The sequence below is a fragment of the Xiphophorus couchianus genome, chromosome 13, assembly GCF_001444195.1.
Source record: "Xiphophorus couchianus chromosome 13, X_couchianus-1.0, whole genome shotgun sequence".
Lineage (NCBI taxonomy): Eukaryota > Metazoa > Chordata > Actinopteri > Cyprinodontiformes > Poeciliidae > Xiphophorus > Xiphophorus couchianus.
In genome coordinates, this window is record NC_040240.1 from 129,868 (window position 1) to 151,428 (window position 21,561).

General features: G+C 40.0%; 1 protein-coding gene across 4 annotated transcripts in view; it reads right to left on the minus strand.

Moving 5' to 3' along the window:
* LOC114156682 (MAM domain-containing glycosylphosphatidylinositol anchor protein 2-like) overlaps positions 1-21,561 on the minus strand; it is a 217,929-nt gene that overhangs the window by 95,626 nt on the left and 100,742 nt on the right. For all 4 annotated transcript variants that reach the window (XM_028037250.1, XM_028037249.1, XM_028037252.1 and 1 more), the window contains one exon: positions 11,784-12,056. In XM_028037250.1, the coding sequence (XP_027893051.1) occupies positions 11,784-12,056 (273 nt within the window). The remainder of the gene's footprint in view (positions 1-11,783; positions 12,057-21,561) is intronic.

Below are 21,561 nucleotides of genomic sequence, written 5' to 3' on the forward strand. Positions count from 1 at the left end.
AGGGACACTGCCTTTTTGTCTTGGACGCACGTTCAAAACACACTAGTTGCAGCGACAAATTCAATTTGGTCTGAGTCCAGCGAAAGAGTTACCAAAGCTCCGCAAGGGTATCTTACCGCATTTTCCGCTGGCAAATTGATGAGATGTACTGATGCAGATGCATTGATGAGATGTACTCTCTCATCACCCAATTCTCTCTCTAACTGGGTAATGTGTGGCACCCCAGTAATATGGAGCTTCTCTATATTACACTCTGGAGAGCTCAGTAGCAACTGTGGTCAACTCTCTTCTGATGTTTGCAGTGGCATTCAGACATCAGAACCATTAAATGAGTCAGAACCTTTAGGTTCTGGTTCTGATGGAATAAAATAAACCCAGATATTTTATTTTGTCTTATAGAAATGTATTGCCGGCCCAAACATAATGATAAAAAGTCAGATCAGTTGATTATTCCGCTACACATGTAAATATAATTACATTCTTGCACTTTAATTTTTTAAACGTGTAATCCTTTTGATTTAGGTAATGCAGAAAATGATATAAACCAATAGCCAAGCATGAACTTTATTAATTTTAGAAAAAAAAGAAAAAGAAAATTCACATCACACCAAGCTAATGTTATGCAGTTCTGGTGTTTTTACGCTGTCGGCGCAAAACTGCAGCTCAGAACTCTGACCAGCTTCACCACTTTTTTCTTCTTTATTACAGTCGGTTCCCCAGAGAAACAAGCTGCCAACAGCGCTGCTAATTCACTGTCAAAACCTAACGCTTGTATTCCTGTAGCTCACCGTGGTTACACTCACAGTTACGATCCTCTGTACTGCGCACCTCTCAGATAGCAGACAGCGTGTCTGCTTTCTGAGTTGTTGGAAAATTAAATCTGCATCTCCATAAGGTTGGGCAGCAGCAGGAAGCATGAAGTGCTCTAAAACTTCCTGGTAGATGGGGCTGCGTTGATCTTGGACCTCAGAAAACACATTGGACCAACACCAGCAGATAACATGGTACCACAAACCATCACTGACAGTGGAAATTCTGACTGGACCTCAAGCAACATGGATTCTGTACCTCTCCTCTCTTCCTCCAGACTCTGCAACCTTGATTTCCAAAGGAAATGCAAAACTTACTTTCAGTAGAGAACATAACTTTGGACCACTCAGCAGCTGTCCATTCCTTTTTGTCTTTTGTACAAGAGACAGCATCATAAGAGTCTCACCCGTGCTAGAGTGGCTTGACACAAAGAATGTCTCAGCTGAAACCTTTGTCTTGCATGTGGTGGTTCTTGAAGCACCGAGTCCAGCTGCAGTTCACTCTCTGAATCTCCCCCACATTTTTAAATGGGTTTTGCTTCACAATCCTCTCCTGCAGGGCTGTAGTGATACACTAATCTTATGATACGCTATATTTTGACCACAATATAATATATATCACGATATTCAGCAAACAGTACGATTCAATACATTTAAGATTTTCTGAAAGATTTTAGAGGGACAGAGTGATTTTGGGGACATTTTGTGACTGTTCCAAAGATTTGGATTGAACTGATGGTGTAATACTAGTGCAATAAATGTTGCTTTTGTTATACATTTGTTATACATTTGTTTTGTTTAAATGTTAATTGTGTGGCTTTGTGTATTTGGTTATGCAGAAAAGGAACCTTTTTTGTCTTGTTCACTTATATTAGAAAATGAAATTTATCTGTTTAATTTCATTATTTAATTAGTTGTAACTGGTTGTTTCATTACATGTCACGTTTGATGTATATGTGCAAGTTGGAACACGAGTGATTGGAGTAGGATATAATGTATCGATACTCACGGATGGAAAATTGATACTTTAAGAGGAAAAATAACATAGATAAAAATTGTACAATCTATAAAATTACGCAGTCCTACTCCCCAAGATGTGGTTAACCCAATTGCCTGTACAATTTTTTTGGACCACATTTTTCTTTCCCCTCACCTCTGTGAATGTGCTTGAACACAGAGCTCTGTGTACAGTCTATGTGTCTCTGTGTGCAGTCATTGTTAAAGAGGTTTCTTTAACAATGATGTTTGTGTCTTGGCCTCTTGTGCAAGGTGTCAAAGGTCATATTTTGAACAACTGTCAGGTCAGCAGTCATCCCCATGATTGTGTACCCTGCAGAACTGGACTGAGAGACCATTTAAAAATGTTTGCAGGTGTTTTGAGTTAATTATCTGATTAGTGTGTAGCACCAGAGGTCTTCACTGGTAAACCTTTTCACAATATTCTAATTATCTGAGATATTGAATTTGGAGTTTTCTTTACTTGTCACTAATAATCATCAACACTAAAAGAAATAATCATTTGAAATATATCAGTCTGAGTGAGAAATGAATATACAAATTTCACTTTTTGAATGGAATTACTGATTTAAATATATTTTTTCATGATATTGTAATTTTATGACCAGCACTTGTATATTAGTGGAAGTATGTTTTATGGCTTTTATGTTTTACAGCACCTCATATATCACTGTAGATGACGACACTGCATTAAGAGCATTCACACAAGATATTTGGCTTTTCTTCTGGGGCCAATCTGCACATTTTTAATCCAAACCCATTTACCTCCAGCATACAGAACTGTCTGTAGTTCCATGAAGTTGTTTAAACAGAGCATCAAGCATATGTAAATTGTTCACAAGCCTAAAGCAGAATTGTGCAGCTGCATAATTCTCTTCTATTTTGGTTGATTTCTATTTACTTACTCACTGTTAAACAAAACAGTAGTGTGTTTAAGGAGATTCAGGATTAGTTGAACATGTTTGCCTAAACATGTTGTAATTTTCTTATTAACTAAAGAATTGCTGTTTGTGAAATGCCAAAACTCATAATTACTTCAAACATTTACATTCCTTTTTATATTTTTCACCCATGCAGGTCGCCATCTTTTCACCGACGGATTGATGACGCGTTTTGGTCCATTTTGTACTGGAGTCTACAAAGTAAACACAGGAAGGTTAACTTTACCTGAGTTGTTGTTTTATCAATTGACTGGTGTCATTTTAGATAATGCCACACTGAGTCACTGTTGGCTGTTACAATAAAAATAAAAAAAATCATTTAAAAATTAGGTGAATTTGGAGAATTTCTCAAATGAAAGAAAGAAGAGTGCAGTGCGAGAGCCGGAGCAGAAATCAACTTGCGAAGGACTTAAACTGTGCCCTTGACATTTCCCCACAACACTTTGAGTCATTTAAACCAGCAAAACTAACAAGGACTCTAAACAAGTGATCGTTGCCTTAAGAAGCTGAAAATAAATGCCGTGCTGAGACAGGCAGAGCTGGACGCTCTTTGAGATGCTAATAGGGAGCTGCACTGCCTCCGATACTAAATCCACGGGTCCAAGGCCACCCTAAACAGCTGTTAACGGACCGACACCGGACTCTATAGAGCACAGCTATTGCCAAACCGCAATCAACTCTACAGACACTGGGAGAAACATCAAAGACAAGCAGCGCTAAAGGAGCTTTTACTACTGGAAATGCTAATGGAGCTAGAACACCTGTACTGAATGTGAAATCACTACAACACCAAACAAAGTGTTGATTTGGCAACAACTGGACACAGAGCTATAGAAGTTCTTAACAGATCACACAGTCCGACCAGAGGCAAGTGTCATTCATTGTTTCATTTACAAAGCTGAAGGTAGCAGCAAAACACCAGCAGCTCCTATGGCCAACTCTGTCCTCTTCCTCTGTTTGGTCCTCCTCCTGATCACCTCTTGTTATTTCTACGTTCTCATCTATTTCAACACGCTCTGGTTCAAATTAAAAAGGCCTAATTACGTTACTCATCACTGTTTTGGTTGGAGGAGCCAGGCAGTTGGACCATTACACATCATTTACCCAGAATGCATTGCGTGGTGAACAACATGGCGACATTCCTGTGAAAATATTTTATTAAAATGTATAAAAACTAAATAACATACAGTATTATTACTGTATTGTTTTTACATCTAACATTAATATTTTCCAAATTAAATTGATTGTTACAACTAATCGTGGATCCCTTTAAGTTGTGGCTTTAAAATACATCCATAGGTGTGACTCCAATTAACTCAAATGAATCAGTTAAAATGAGAAGCCTGTGGAAAAAAGCCCAAAACCACCGACTCAAATCACAGTTTAAAAGACAGTTATCCCTGACCAAATGCCCAAATGTGGGCTAACTTCTGACCGTGAGGATAGTTACAAAAAAGTCTCCATAAAATGTTTTAGCTAAGTTTCCAGGCATTTAGTAAAAACAAGAAAAGTTCGGTCGGATTTAACGTGTATGCTAGTATCTACTGTATACATACAGAAACAATGAACAAAAATATAAACACCCCATGTCAAATATAAGAGTTTTAGGAACATTTGTGTTACGCAGTATATATATAGAGAAACTCAAAATATATTTCCAGTAATTACTGATCTTCATATTGGCATTGATAACATCGTGGTATGGCCATTTGTAGTGGATTGACAGTCCTTTGAACATGATAGGGGTCAGGTTGAGGAATTTGATTTTGTCCAGGTTGGCTTCTCGTAGGCGGTTACGGATAGTCTGAGGTGTGATGTGTCTGTAGTGCAGACCAATAGTCTCATCAGCTGTTTGTGTCACTGGTCTTAGCCGATCCCATAGATCACATGTGTCAAACTCAAGGCCCGCGGGCCACATGTGGCCCGCTACGTCATTTTATGTGGCCCTCTCCTCCCCCACCACCGTTTTACAGCCCCATTAATTGACTTAAAATAGGTTTTGAGCAAGAATTGACTACAAACTACATCTCCCATAATGCCTTCCGATGGTTACCAGCCAACATTACGGCTTCTCGCCACTAGAGTGCAACAGAGTCACCTCAAGCTGATTATTAATTTTCCCAGCGAATAAAACATCGACAAGCTAACAAGCTAAAGAGCGAAGTTCCCGTGATGTTTCAATCGAGGACTTTTACCGTCTACTGCCCCCTGATTTGATGCCGCAGATTCGACTCCATGCAGCTCGTGTTTTGTCCATGTTTGGAAGGACCTATCTGTGCGAACAGATGTTTTCAATAATGAATTTAAACAAGACCAAGACCAGGTCGCGCATTACTGACGAAAACCTACACGCCGTTTTGCGGATCGCCACAGCACAAGAACTAAAACCAGACGAACTGACCAGGGGAAAACGGTGCCAGACATCCGGCCAGAAAACATTGGTAAGCACAAACAAACTAAATTTAAATAGAATTAATGTAAAACCAAAACTCAGTATACTGGAATATGTATGTAGTTTATTGATTTTGCTTGTGTTTTGTGTTTATTTACATAACACAACACAATGAGGATGTGTGAGTTGGTGACAGGGTGAAGAGGATCAGCTTTGTGTTCAAGGACAGGCAGCATCACCTCATTGTTTTGTTCTTATGTGAAATACATGTTCGTTGTGTAATAAATAACGATAAAGTTTTGTGAATGAAGTTGAGAGTTAATATCAAAACTTGTTTTTATTCTTTGTCTGCTTATCTTCAAAGCAGACAAAGATTAATTTTCCCAGCGAATAAAACTGAAACATCGACAAGCTAACGAGCTAAAGAGCGAAGTTTAGCTGAGCAGTTTAAAAATACTGAGCATATTTTTAAACTGCTCAGTTTAAAAATATTGTAATTTTTAAACTGAGCAGTAATTTTACATCCATGCAAACTCAAATGTAATATTTAAAACATGAATGCATAAAATTAGTTATTTAACAATATGAGGTGTTGTTTAATTTATTTTTAACATTGTATTTTCATACATTTATGCTAGGGTTGCCCAAGTCTAGTTTTCCAGACCTATCACTCTGCAACTTTAGATGTGTTCTTTCTCTAACACACCTGGATCATTGACTCATTCATAGGCCTCTACAGAACTGAGTTGCTGCTAATGAGGGAAGTCAACTTTTTGTCCGGCGTATGTTTTAGCAGGGATGCATCTAAAAGTTGCAGTCTGGAGGACTGCACTTGGGCATTCCTGATTTATACCGTCAATGTGGCCCATTGAGGGTGGCCAATATGCTGAAGTGGCCCTTGGTGAAATTGAGTTTGACACCCCTGCCATAGATGGACGAGCCGGATGTGGTGATCTTGTGCTGGAGTGGTCACACGTGGCCTGTGAGGATAAGGTAGATTTGCAGTAGTGCCACTCTGTTGGAAACAAACTCTTAAATGGCCTATGGTCCGATAATGGACATTGAGCCGTGCAGCTACTGCTCTGGTGGACATCCTTGCACCCAACATGCCAATGACACGTTCTGTCATGACTTGAGACATCGGAGGCATTATGACTTGTGACAAAATTTGACATTGTGGGGTGGCCTTTTATTGTCCCCAGTCCAAGGAATGTCCAGTTGTTGCTCATTTTGTCTGATCACCCACGGGACATGTCCTACCCATGCACTGAGTAAAAAAACAACCCACTGAGTAGTGCTTACTGATGGCAAATTGGATTAAAAATTATACACAAATCAAGAGAAATATTACTTTTGTACAAAAAAATGCCAGCAAATGCTCATTTACTTTTAACTCCACATGGCAATAATATTTGACATGGGGCCTTTATATTTCTGCTTATATATATATATACAAGTCCCACTTGTAATGGGACTTGACGTACATTACAAGTGGGACAACAACCAACAATATATCAGTGACGTGTGGTGAAGTTCATAGCTGGTGACTTAATCATAATCATATTTACAAATATAGAGCCCCTGCATGTTATTGTTTACATAAGAAAATTTCACTCATGCCGACAACGCTGGAGGGCAAAAAGACAATTCTTTTACATGTCATCCATAGCCACGCTGTTGCAGTAGAATACTCCGTTAACTCAATGAAACTTGGACATTTATTTATTATTAATGTTGTGCTGTGCTCCACAGCAAAGGGAAAAACTGTTGAAGTACAACTAAAAACCACGTCTTTCTCGCTCTCTGTCAGCGCAGCTACGCTTAGACTCGTTGCCATAACAACTGACAAGGCCTCAAAAAAACACTGAAATATTTCCCACACAAAGAGCAGAACTTTCAGTCTGTTGCAGTAGTATGGTTTTAGGCTTAATGTTTATTTTGTGATTATTAATAAGTGATTGCTGTGGTACGAGGAGAAAACTATAAATATATCGCTCCACGGCTAACCCCTTGCGCCACCACAGCACGCCCCACGTTTGGAGGCCTTAGTCCTCGACACGGACGTCGCAGATTCGACTCCCGGTCCTGACGACCTTTGCCGCATGTCTTCCCCCTCTTCTCACCCTCCTTCCTGTCTGCCTACTGTCGAAAAAATACGAGCCACTGGCACCGCAAAAACTCTTCGGAGAAAAAAAATAAATAAACAAAAAAATATATATATACAGTATATCACTCCACTTGACTTTGGCTGTTTCTCAATACTTAAGAACGCAAGTACGTTTTTGTGTTCCTGGCAAGTCCATACCCGCAAGAACAGTTGAAAGTCCGTTCTTACCGAGTTCACAAGGACGCAGTTCGCTAGTTCACCAATTGGAACAGGACCTTCTTGATGATGTCATCACTCAGCTTTTGTGAATTTCAATAAATTGTCCAGTTTAACACAGAAATTACTTTCCCATTTATAATTAGGACAAATGTTAACAGACATCAAATATACATAAATAAGGAAATGTAATTTCTAAGTAGAAACACGTTAAAATTAATGGGATTACATTTTTATTACTGATTGTAAAAACTTAGACTTAGACTGACTTTATTGTCATTTTGCATGCACAGGGTGTATACAGAACAAAAGCTTAAGTTAATAGAAAATAATTTATCACCACAAATGACTATTTCAGACTTCTGTTACCAGTGAAGTTTGAGTCTTGTTTGCCACCTTCATCAGATTATTTGCTTATAAAATATTTATCTCAAATTTCAAATCATACTAGATGATGGCCAGCCTGAGTCATGCAGTTAACTAATTCCTTCCTTATTCCCCAGGTTTGCCAGGGATTCATAAACATCCATCCATCTAATCTTAGGGAAATGTGTTTTTTTTATTTACAAATGAAAGTATGGTTCTGGGGACTTCAATCATGTGACTTTGGACTCTACTTTGGCCACTTTCCACCAAGCTGTTGACTGCCACACTAGGAATAACAGGACAATCGACCTCCTGTATGCCAATGTGAGGGATGCATACAGAGCAACACCCCTGCCCCCACTAGGGAAGTCAGATCACAACCTCGTTCACTTACAGCCACTGTACACCCCCCTGGTCCAAAAGCAGCCTATAACATCCCGCTCCATCAGGAGGTGGTCCCCTGAGATGGAGAGTGCTCTGAGAGACTGTTATAACACCACGGACTGGGATGCACTGTTCAGCCCGCATAGCAAGGACATAGAGGGGCTGACACACTGCCTGACGGACTATCTGAACTTCTGTGCAGATGTGGTATCCCCTGCCAAGACTGTCCGCTGTTACCCTAATAACAAGCCATGGGTAACGCGGGAAGTCAAAACTGTCCTCAATAAGAAGAAGGCTGCCTTCAGGAGAGGAGACAGGGAGGCCATGAAGGCAGCACAGCAGGAGGTGAAACAGTGTGTGAGGGAAGCAAAAGACAGTTACAGGAGAAAGGTGGAGCAGAAGCTGAGAGAGAGCAACATGAAGGAGGTCTGGGAAGGTGTGAGGACCATCACTGGCCTCAACACAAAGACCAGAGTCGTTGGGGGAACAATGGAGAGGGCAAACGAACTGAACAACTTCTTCAACAGGTTCAACCAGTCCATGGCCCCCCAACCCCCTCTCTCACTGCAGCCACCCCTGCTCCTTACCACACACCTCCCCCCAGACAAAACTACACTGACAACCCCCCCACACACCTCAGCACAACCCCCGCCCCACATCACCACAGACCAGGTCAGAGAACAGCTGAGGAAGCTCAAGCCCAGGAAAGCAGCAGGGCCGGACCAGGTGTGTCCAAGGCTGCTGAAGACCTGCACTACTGAACTGGGAGAGCCACTACAGCGGATCTTCAACCTCAGCCTGCAGCTAAGGGAAGTGCCCACCCTCTGGAAGACATCCTGCATCGTCCCAGTGCCCAAGAAGAACAGGCCCAGCGAGCTGAATGACTTTCGGCCCGTGGCACTTACTTCACACCTGATGAAGACGTTGGAGCGGCTCTTCCTCGGCCTCCTCAGACCCCAGGTGGAACATGCCCAGGATCTCCTGCAATTCGCCTACCAGTCAGATGTTGGTGTGGAGGATGCCATCCTCTACCTGCTGCACCGGGCCCACTCCCACCTGGATAAGGGCAGCGGCACGGTGAGGATCCTTTTTTTGGACTTCTCCAGTGCCTTTAATACAATCCAGCCCCTTCTGCTCCAGGATAAACTAAACAGCATGGGAGTAGACCCGCACCTGGTCACCTGGATCCATAGTTACCTCACCAACAGGCCGCAGTATGTCAGGCTGAAGGACACCGTGTCTGACACTGTGGTCAGCAACACAGGAGCCCCCCAGGGCACAGTGCTGGCCCCTCTTCTCTTCACCCTGTACTCCTCTGACTTCCACTACAACTCGGAGCTGTGTCACATACAGAAGTATGCTGATGACACAGCCATAGTCGGATGTATCAGGGACGACAGAGAGGAGGAGTATCGCTGTCTGGTGAGGGACTTTGCTCTCTGGTGCCACACAAACCACCTGGAACTCAACACCGCTAAGACGAAGGAGCTGGTTATAGACTTTGGGAGGTCCAGACCAAAGCCGAGACCAGTCGCATTAGAGGGATCTGAGGTTGAGGTCGTGGACTCCTACAAATACCTCGGGCTGTGGCTGGACAGTAAACTGGATTGGTCAAAACACACTAGCCACCTGTATGGGAAAGTGCAGAGCAGGATGTACTTCCGGAGGAGACTGCGGTCCTTTAACATCTGCAGCAACCTGCTCTGGATGTTCTACCAGTCTGTGATTGCCAGTGTCCTCTTCTACACCGTGGTGTGCTGGGGAGGCAGCATATCCAAGAAAGACACGTCCAGACTGGACAAACTGACCAGGCGTGCCGGCTCTGTGGTCGGCATGAAGCTGGACTCTCTGGTGACGGTGGCAGAGGTGAGGACACTGAACAAACTGCTGGACATCATGAACGATAGCAGCCACCCTCTACACGCCGTCATTAGCAGCCACAGGAGCCTGTTCAGTGACAGACTGCTGCTTCCCAAGTGCCGGACCAATAGATTTAAGAACTCTTTTGTCCCCCATGCCTTCAGACTGTACAATTCCTCATTGGGGGGGGGGGGAGGTGACACAGTACAGAGGGTAGAAGGAGTAGTGGCCCCTTGTATTTTTCTCCATACTTATCAGGTCAAACCACATAGTGCAATACGATATCACTGGTCAATCTATCCGCCAAATTCTTACATTTTTTTTGTGTTGTATTTATATTTACTTATATTCTATATTCTTATTCCTTGTTTCTTGCATAATTTAAGGTTTTAGTTACTCACATTTAGTGTGTACCTTAGTATTTAATTTGTATTTTGTATTCTTTTGCACTTTTGCTTACTGTGTGTTATCTCTGTTTTTTGCCTGGGAGCTGCTGGTAACTTCAATTTCCTGAGGGAGTCTTCCCAAAGGATCAATAAGTCTAAGTCTAAGTCTCTGATCATTAAGGGACATTGTATTAAAATATTGTTCCTACTACGAATTTAAATGTCCAAAAACGGTTAATTAGCGAATAATAGTAATTGGTTTTGAAAGACTGTCGACACAAATTATAAAATACCAATAATATCTTGCTGGCTCAAGTCCGCAGAAGGATGCATCCTCGATAAAATGGGCGGAGCAAGAACACATCCAGGTAATTTGTGTGTTCTTGCCTGGATGCGTACTTAGAATTGGAACAGTACTTGGGCTGCTGTCGATGACATTTCACAAGAATGCATATTGAGAAACAGACTTTACTGTATGGCTAGCTAGCTGTTACTCGATCTTACTCTGCAGTTGTGGAGTCACAATGTCTGGGATCATGAGCGCCCTCTGCCATGAGGCAGGAGAACTGCTTGCCTCACCTCGAATCTGTTCTCTGCCATTTCTGATCTCTTCTCAGCACAGGAAACACGTTACACACACAGTTGGTGACAAAAAACATTGTACATTATATACATAAGCTAAATTATGGAAAACCAGTTCATACATTAAATGTTTTTAACCATTTTATTGGCGACAAACAGGCAGGAGGAACATGCTCCCATAGAATGGCAGCCAGTGAGGTTAGAGAGAGATTTGATCAATCCCAGGTGAGGCTCAGCTCACTGCTGCCTCAACAGCTGCACTTCCAAGCATTTGAATGGGAAAATGCAAATATTCTGTGATTTTGAAGAAAAAAACAATCAAAATTGGTTAAGCTAAATAAAAAATAAATACTTTACAGTACAAACCACAGGGTGAAAATAGCAATATAATTATATATTATTTTTCTATGATGACAGCTGTCATCATGGAAAAATGCCCCACCTGCCTCCCCTGACTGCACGTCACTGATATATATATATATATATATATATATATATATATACACATGTATACAGAAAATAGGTTGTTGTCCTACTTGTAATGTACTTTAAGTCCCAGTACAATGTGAAGCTGAGGTGATCTACCTAAAATTAGCTCCAATATCCATCCACCTGTAAATGTTCTGGTGCCTACAGATAGATGTTTGGAAGCTGCTAAACTTAGTCTACTACTATATAGTTCAAATAACAGACTTCGGTTTGAACAAAATGTTACTGTCATACCTCTGACCAATATGGTGATGAATTTCTTAGCAGGGTTTCCTACGTTGTTGGATGCAACACAGTTGTAAGTTCCTCCATCGTCATCACTAATAACAGGGACTGTCAGTGTACCGTCTTTGACAATGGCTCTCCTCGGTAGCTCCTCATCTTCCAACCTCAGCCATCTTAGTGTTGGAAAAGGATGTCCACCCATCACTTTGCAAACCAGAGTGATCGTCTCTCCAGGATTTACCACTACAGGATCATCCAAAAGTATTTTAACAGATGGAGGAGCTGGGGAGGCAGAAGAGGAAAAAACTAGTCATGATAAAGGTTGATTACACATTTTATTAATCAAAGATGAAAGTCTGTTGTATTATCAAAACATTGAACAAAAAATTTAATACCTACAGAAACAGAATATAAATCCTGCTTTTAGTCATCATAAACAGATTAACCGGAAAACCGTTGACCAAACTGACTCTTGTTTTTCTTTTAGAAATGGCACATTTCTCCAAATTTAGACACTTTCAAATCTTTCAAAAATTATGTAGTAACCATTTTTAGCACCAAATGAAGAAAACAGTGATCTAGGTGATTTCGACAACCAATAATATACAAAGCACAACAGTAGATGTAGTTTCTCAGTCATCCAGGATATGGTAACCGTCAAAAATTACTGTTATGTTGAAGACTTTTCACCTCATTCAAAAATAAACTTCTTCAGTTGTGTAGTTTAAATTGGAAGTCAGCTTATAAATTATAATCAGGAACAATCCCTGATAGGGTAAAACCACTCTGATAGACCAACAAAGATCAATAACCAGGCCACTGCTGTCACTAGTGAGGCCCCCAAGATCACATGAAAATCTGGCAGAACCTTCCAGTCAGTTCCCTGTGAGGGTTGTTGGCAGAGATGATCCTAAAAAGTCCTCAATGTCAAACATATGCACTGTTTTGTCTTGTGTCTCAAGATGTGAGTAACACACACTTTGGAAACACACCAACGCTGCATTGCAGATGTTAGGAAGGTGGAATCTTAAATCATTCATTTGTTTTCAAGTTAGTTTTTTTATTTTGCACATAGGTGACTTCATTAACAAATACTCAGGTAAAACAAGTATTTTCATGTGTTTTAAATGATAAATCCTTGTTCATGTCTTTCTACTTTTAAAAAAAATGTTTTAGCATTTAAAAAACTCCCCTTTCAACTTTTTGCTATTGTGAAATTTGAACAGCTGACTGTCAATGGAAAATATAAACCTATTTTCACTGTATTCAACAGGCTGCATTCCCAACTTTTATAGTTGTGATGTGTGTGTGTTAAGTTTTCTTAGCAATTTGTGTCGCTTTATTTGTAAATGTTTTGCTTATGTTTAATCAGTGGTAGGGCCTCTGTCTATTTAAACAGGATTGTAGTGTAGTTGGAGAGATTTTTGGGGGGAGAGAGGGCCTAACTGATTAATGCAGAAACTCTGTGTTAGAAACTGCAACTGGTAGAACCTTTGTAAATGTCTCCTGAAGAAATTAAAAGAAGAACCATAAAGACCACTGGAAAACTGCTGAAGCCTGTTACATTTTTTCCTCTTGTGGTTTTTCTGGTTTTCATCCTGTTTGAGGGTTCCACAAATGTACATTATACTACATAATACTAAATAATGCTAAAGACTTAGTTATAGCTTGTTTATTGCACTCTTCATATTTTTCACTCCTTTATATTGCACTAAATATAGTTTGGAGGGTTCCCCTCTCTTCTTTGTGAGCTGCAGAATATTTAATAATGTTGGGAAAACGTTTTTAAATTCACATTTAAAATTTTGTTGAATTCTAAATGGCAAAGGACCTCCTCTTTCAACGTTCCCTTTTCCACACATGAAGAGAGAAGACCCAATCCTGAAACTCCTGGATCCAAGAACACAGGTGACTATATCTTGTGTTACTGGCTAAATCAGAGGTGTCAAACTCCACTCCTCAAGGGCCGGTGTCCTGCAACTTTTAGATGTGCCTCTGCTGCACCACACCTGAATATAATAATTAGGTCATTAGCAAGGCTCTGGAGAACTGATCTACACAAGGAGGAGGAAATTAAGCCATTTCATTCCAGGGTTTTGTACCTGTGGCACATCTAAAAACTGCAGGGCAGCGGGCCTTGAGGACTGGAGTTTGACACCTGTGGGCTAAAGGAATAAATGTTGGTCCTGGTTTATTTCAGAAATCTGCAAAAGGAACATTATAGTTACCTGGGAACAGTCATTAAGTTTTTGCAATAAAATCTTGGCAACTCTTTATTTGAAGGACTGTGCATAAGGCGACATAACACCGGTCGTGAACATGAAGGAGGCTTTATGAATGTTTGACTGTTTTCATGAAGTGGCATTTGATAAATAATGACTTTTGTTGAGACGCTTATCAAGGACACACACTCACAAGTTTTTACGCACATGGCATGTTTCACTTTCACACAAAGGCCTTTGTAGAAATAGAAACTTAAGCTGACATAACACATCGGGTGATCACTGGGCGTGTTTCTGGATATAACCAATGATTCTTCCGTTTTTGATCAGATGCTCTATAATTTCGGTTATATTCACTTAAATTAGCCTGTGAGGGTAAGCATCTCTCTTTTTTAGCGCTAAAAAAGAATAAAAAAAGTACATTCTGATTATTCTGCATGGCTGATTTCCTGTTCGTGTGCTCACACTTTTTTGGTCCGTCGAGTTTAAATCACAACACTTAAAGTGTTGCATTAAAACGTGTCTGCTTTGCATTGAAAGTGTCATTATTTACCATATGACATATCATGACAGTCAAACATTTACAAAGACTCCTTCATGTTCATGACAGGTGTTATGTTGTGTCTGACAGTGTCAAGTCTGTCATGAAACAGTGTGGTGTAGGTGGTGAGGCAAACGCTGTAGACCCAGGTTGTGATGATTGATGGTTGTTTTAATGAAAAAGAAACGTAAAAACAAGTCCAAAAACACAGGCAGCACGACTGAGCGGAAGCCATGGGGCAACTGATTTACGAATGGACACATGAAGGACTGAGCACACATTAGACAAGGACCCGACAAAGACACAGACACACAGGTGACACTAAATACACAGGAGGTAATCAGGGAATGAGAAACACCTGGGAGTAATCAAAGGGAGACAGGACAACATGGAGACACAGATACACAGGAAACTCAAAATAAACACACAGAAAAACACGGAACATGACAGTAACCCCCCTCAAAGGCGGCTACCAGACGCCCAAAAAAAACAAAAACACAACAAGGGTGGGCGGAGGGGCACTGAACGGGGGGCCAGAGTCCAAAACAACAAAAAGCGACCCAACGGAGTGGGCGGAGGCACAAGAAGAGCCAAGAGTCCAAAACCAAACAAAAAACTACCCACAGGGTGGGCAGAAGCACAGGAGGCGGAACCCAGGGGGAAGGTACGGCGGGCGACCGCGGCGCTGGAGGCGGGAACCACGGAGGTGGTCCGGCAGTCGACCGCGGCGCTGGAGGCGGTGACGACAAGGGGCCTCGAGAGGAGCACTGAGAGGCGGGGCCTCGGGAGGAGCACTGAGAGTCTCGGGAGGAGCACTAAGAGTTGGAGACTCGGAACTGGCACTGAGGGGCGGAGACTCGGAACTGGCACTAGGGAAACACCCATTAACTGGGGCCGGAAACGCCCTCAGCCGCGCCGCCTGTTGGCCAGGTGCCAGGCGGGCCGCCTGGAATCCCATCACCATGGGAATAACGGCTGGAGCAGTCTCAGGAGAGGGAGCAGTGATGAGAGGCAGAAGATCCGGAGCAGCGACGAGAGGCGGAAGAGCCGCTGCTGCGGACTCTGGAGGTGCGGGTCCCGGAGACGCTGATGCGGGGCTGGCGGAGAGACCGTGCGGCTTGGGAGGCAGAGTGTTGTCTTTCAGAATGGCAACCGCCGTCAGGTGCTCCCACTCTGCCTCCTCCTGCAACTCCGCCAGCCCCAGGTGCGGAAGTCGCTGGATCCATTGATCCAACATGAGGACCATGTGCGTGGCCATATTCAGGCGCTGATGTGCCGAGTACAGGCTTCCCACAACCGCTACATAGTTCTCAGCAAGCCTTCTGAGTCCATGATGTAACTAGCATGCCTCACCGTACTTGTGGTCGGGTCCTACTGTCATGAAACGGTGTGGTGAAGGTGGAGAGGCAAATGCTGTAGACCCAGGTTGAGATGATTGATGGTTGTTTTAATGAAAAAGAAAACAGTCCAAAACAAGTCCAAAAACACAGGCAGCACGACTGAGCGGAAGCCAGGGCTCAACGCCGGTAGCAACTGATTTACGAATGGACACACGAAGGACTGAGCGCACATTAGACAAGGACCCGACAAAGACACAGACACACAGGTGACACTAAATACACAGGAGGTAATCAGGGAATGAGAAACACCTGGGAGTAATCAAAGGGAGACAGGACAGCAGGAGACTCAGGGACACAGAAAACTCAAAATAAACACACAGAAAAACACGGAACATGACAAAGTCAGCCTTATGCACAGTCCTTCAAATAAAGTTGTAGCAAAATCTTTCATTCTTATTTGTCTTGGTGTCTGTATATGTGGGTCAAGAATCTAAACATCATCATGACAGAACACTCAGGCCAAGATGACCCAGCCAACCTTCTCAGAGGATCATTCAGATGAATCTTTTATTCAAACTCATTGTGTCATGGCGTGTTTTAAAGCAGACCCAAATGCAGCAGGCAAAAAGCATAAAGTTATGTAGATGATTTTAATAAAAAAGGAAGCCAACTTACAAAAATTGAAAATACAGAGTAACAAAAAAATCCCAAAACAAATCAAAACAGGAGACAAAGGAACCAGGGGAAAGTGAGCAGAGTGACAAGGGGATGTGACGTAGGTAACAGGACGAACTGGCAACTGGTGGCTGAGACAGAGAGGCTGAAAGACTGGGAGGTACAATGAGAACAATAGATCAGGGCTGATGAGCTAATTGATCACAGGTGTGTGGAGAGTTGGAGAGAGAGTGGCACCGGGAAGATTACACAGGGGAGGAGGAGAACGTGACAAGAAAGAACAGGAAATACACGATAAAGTAGAACAGAAAATAACTGACACTACAAAAGGGTAACTGCTATTATTTAAAACCTGCCAACTAACACTTCTCTTCCTCCTCCAGCAGATGTCCCTAATACGTAATCTCCTGGGTCCAGAGCTCACATCCCCACCCTGATATCAGTTTTACCCACTCCTTCAGTGTTTCCCAACCCTGGTCCTCAAGGCCCACTGCTTTGTTTTAGGGCAGGGGTCTCAAACTCCAGACCTCGAGGGCTGCAGTCCTGCAACTTTTAGATGTGCCTCTGCTGCACCACACCTGAACAGAATAATTAGGTCATTAAGGCTCTGGAGAACTGATCTACACAAGGAGGAGGTCATTAAGTCATTTCATTCCAGTGTTTTGTACCTGTGGCACATCTAAAAACTGCAGGACTGCGGCCCTTGAGGCCTGGAGTTTGAGACCCCTGTTTTATGGATTTTCTTGCTTCAGTAAAGCTGATTCCAATTGATGACTGATTAACAAGTGTTTGTTGAACTGCAATCAGTTGAATCAGGCACATTAAAGCAGGGAAACCTCTGAAACATGTAAGACAGAGGCCTTGAGGACCAGGGTTGGGAAACACTGGATTAGGTCATTAATTTCTGCGCCAATGTTTTCAATTGCTCCCATGGCCCTAAGATTTTAATTGGTAAGATTGGCTGAAGCTCAACCTCAAAAATACCCACAGTTTGGCTGTTCCTTTGAGGAATTATTATAGAGTTTAAGATGACATTTGACCAAGACCGTCTTTAGATGGCAAATCTCTTTCCCAGATTACCCACAAGACCAGTTGATCATGTAGGGTAATAACCACAAACGTATTTCTTTTAATTAATTTTATTTAGTTATTTATTTAAAACATGATATTAGTTTAAAATCATGCACAAGAACAAGGAATGCAAAATACACATTTTTTTGTACCACAGTAATCTTAACATGCTTTAAAAGGAGCAGGAAGAAGTACAAAATGTCTGAACTTCTACCCTCTAAACTCGTACAATATTTTCAGATGGGCCATCATTAATAAATCACATAAAAAAAATAAAATAAACGGGTTAATTCATTTTCCATTTTATCTGGGTTTGGATATGTCTAAGTATATACATCAATACCCACACAGTCATATGCATTAGCATCAATTTACAACACATATCAGTGCTATCTCTCACCCATATTTCTATATCTTGTGAAAATGACCTCCTTATATTTTCTTTTAAATTGTATTAAATTTTGACTTTATTTTAACTCCTCATTTAACTTGTTCCATAACTTTACCCCATGAGTTGAAATACAAAATCTCTTGTTGTTCGTAAACTACGAATCCTTAAGTTGGAGTAACCCTTTATGTTATATCCCCCATCTCTTTCATAAAACATGCTCTGTATGAGCTCATGTAGCAATTTATTAGATGCCTTAAACATAATTTGAGCAATTTTAAATTACACCAGCTCTTCAAATTTAAGAATTGTAGATTTTAAGAATAATGGGTTTGTCTGCTCATAATAACCAACATTATGGATGAGTCTAACGGCTGGTTTCTGTAGGATACATAGTGGATGTACAGAGCTTTTGTAGTTAATTCCCCACACTTCTGAACAATATGTTAAATATGGCAAAATTCAAGAGTTAAATAGAATATGAAGTGATTTATTATTCAGAATATGTCTAGCTTTAGCCAGGATTGATATGCTTCTACTTTGTTTATTCTGTAAATGTTTTCAACTGATATTGTCATCAATTATTACACCAAGAAACTTATTAACATAAACCCTTTCTAGAGTTACACCCTTTGTCTGAACTTGAATTGGAGTATTTTTGTAACAGTTTCCATGATTTTAGTCTTGTCCAAACTTAGTGATAATTTATTATCACTAAATTTGGACAAACCATTTCTTTAATTTACTGATTTCTGAGGCAACTATGTAAAGAAGTTGTTGTAAGTTTTCACCAGAGACTAGGATATTTGAGTCATCAGCAAATAACACAAATTTTAATACATTAGAGACTTTGCTTATGTCGTTTATATACAAAATAAATCAAACTGGTCCCAGTTCTGATCCTTGAGGTTCCCCACATACAATCACCAGTATGTGGGGAGAGATTCAATCTCTCCAATTTTCACAGATTGTTTTCTGCTCTTTAAATAACTCCTCATCCAGTTCAAAACTACTCCCCGAATTCCATAATGTTCCAATTTTTTAATTAAGATATCATGATTTATTGCGTCAAAAGATTTCTTTAGATCTATGAAAACACCTACAGCTAATTTCTTACTATCTGTTTTGTTGGTAATTTCTTCTATTGAGTTACGGCTTCAGACCAATTTGCTCTGAATCCACATTGATCACTGCTAAGTAGTGAATGTTTGTCTATGAATTTTTCTTCTTAAAAAGTTTTTCTAGAATTTTAGAGAACTGAGGGAGAAGAGAAACATGCCTATAATTTGTGATTATTGTAGGTTTTATACATTGGTTTGATCTTTGCTATTTTCTTTTTGTTGGGAAATTGTCCCGTTTGAAACGATAAATTACAAGTGAATGGTTTAGAGATTCCCTCAATTATCATTTTAATTGTTTTCATGTCTCAATCATCACAGTTAGTGGATACTTTACTTTTTTAACATATATTTGTTGATTTTAACAAGAAGACAAGAAACATACATATACTCACTTACAAATACTTAAAATATAGTCTGAGACAAGACAAAAACCAAAAGGACATACACACAGGGGAGGAGAAAAAATAAATAAATAAAAATAAAATAAATAAGTTTGCAGCAGACCCTCAATAGACCAACCAGCATGAACATCAGTTTGTCTTACCATATGACCTTATAACAAATCATTTTTCCTCCCATCCAGATGGATATTATTTTGTCCCAGTCAAGTGTAAAAGACAGACCAGATTTCCCAAAATTGATCAAGCTTGTTCTTAGTAAAATAGCTGATTTTTGTGAAAATTTGGGTTTTTCTCTTCTTCTTCTTGGATTTACTGGTGGTTGGCAACAAACTTTTAGTAGCATTACTGCCACTTACTGGTATGGAGTGTGGTTCGTAAATATACTGCCGCTACACTTTCTTTATTTACTTTTGCTCTTCTAATTTTTTGCTTTAGACATAGAGTTGGATCATTAATACTCCTCCCTTTACGAAAACCACTTTGATATTTTGACATATACCCTTTGTTATTTCAATAATATACCAGTCTATTATTAATCATTTTTTCCATTATTTTACATAGATTTGATTTTAAAGCTATTGGTCTGTAGTTTTCTGGGTTTGAGTTATATTTTCCTGGTTTAGCTATTGGTACTATAATTGATTCCTTCCAGTTCAGTGGTAATTTTTCCTCCTCCCAAATTTTATTATATAATTAGAATGTTATGTCTTTTGATTTTTCACTGATTTGCCTTATACCAAATTGCCAATACCTGGTGTTCTATTTTTTTGTCTTCCTAAGTGCATAATTCAATTCGGCTTTTGTAAATTCAACATTCAACAAATTATTTGTTTCTTCAACACTCTCTAATAAGCTTTGTATTTTCTCTTCCTTTTCTTCCCTCTTCACTAATACTACTTGAACTATGAATTTTATTAAATGTTCTTGCCAATATTTCAACTTTATCTTCATCTCTTATTATATTTGTATTATATATTTTTAATATAGGATATTCAAACTCTCTCTTCATGCCATTCATTCTTTTAATTATTTTGAAAATTTTTTCAATTTTTGTTTCTTTCCCTATTATACTACAAAAATGTCTCCAATATTCCCTTTTTTGCATTCTTGCTTTCTTTTATAATCAATTAAATTCTTATAAATTGGATTACCTTTTAGTACCTTAAATGCTTTATTCCTTAATTTTATTGCTATTATTAACATTATCTATTGTTAAATTTTTATCAATGAACCACTCACAAATACCAGCTAAAACATTTGAGACAATTGTTAAATCAATAACTGATTTCATCCCTGTTCTTACATTGATTATTGTTCCCCTCCCATCATTAATACATGATGGGACCAATAGCATTAATACAAGATTTTTCATTTCCATGAATTCTTCTATAACTTGTCTGTTTTATCATTACATTTACCCCACAATGTACTATTTTCATTAAAATTCCCACACCAAATTACTTTCCCTTCCAAATATTCAGGTAACTCTTCCATTATTTCAATTGATAATGTTTTACATGGATTATAAAAATTTATTATTTTAAATGTACTTTCTTGTTCCCATATCTCAATTACTATATATTCAAGTTCTTTCCCTTTCCCTAATACCTGATATTGTGTCTCTTGCTTTATAAATATTCCACGTCCTCCTCCACCTCCCTACTGTCCATCTCTTCTTACACCATCATATCCTTTAATCACAAAATCTAATGTTTTTAACCATGCTTCCTGAACACAAATAATTTTGGGCTGTTCTTCAAGACTATCAATATAACCTTGAAGTTCCTGTCCGTTAGCAATTAAACTTCTTGCATTCCATTGTAATATTAACATGAACTACTTTCACCTGATGGTCCTGGTCTCCCATCTACCTCCAACTTTTTCTTTATGTTCTCTCATGATCCCTCTTTAAACCCCAAATCTTTTCAGCTCCTCTCACTATTATTTTGATCTTCTCAGTTTTATGCTTGGCTTGGTCAGTACAGTTGATAATATATGCTGCGAATAATAGTTTTTCAACTGATGTTG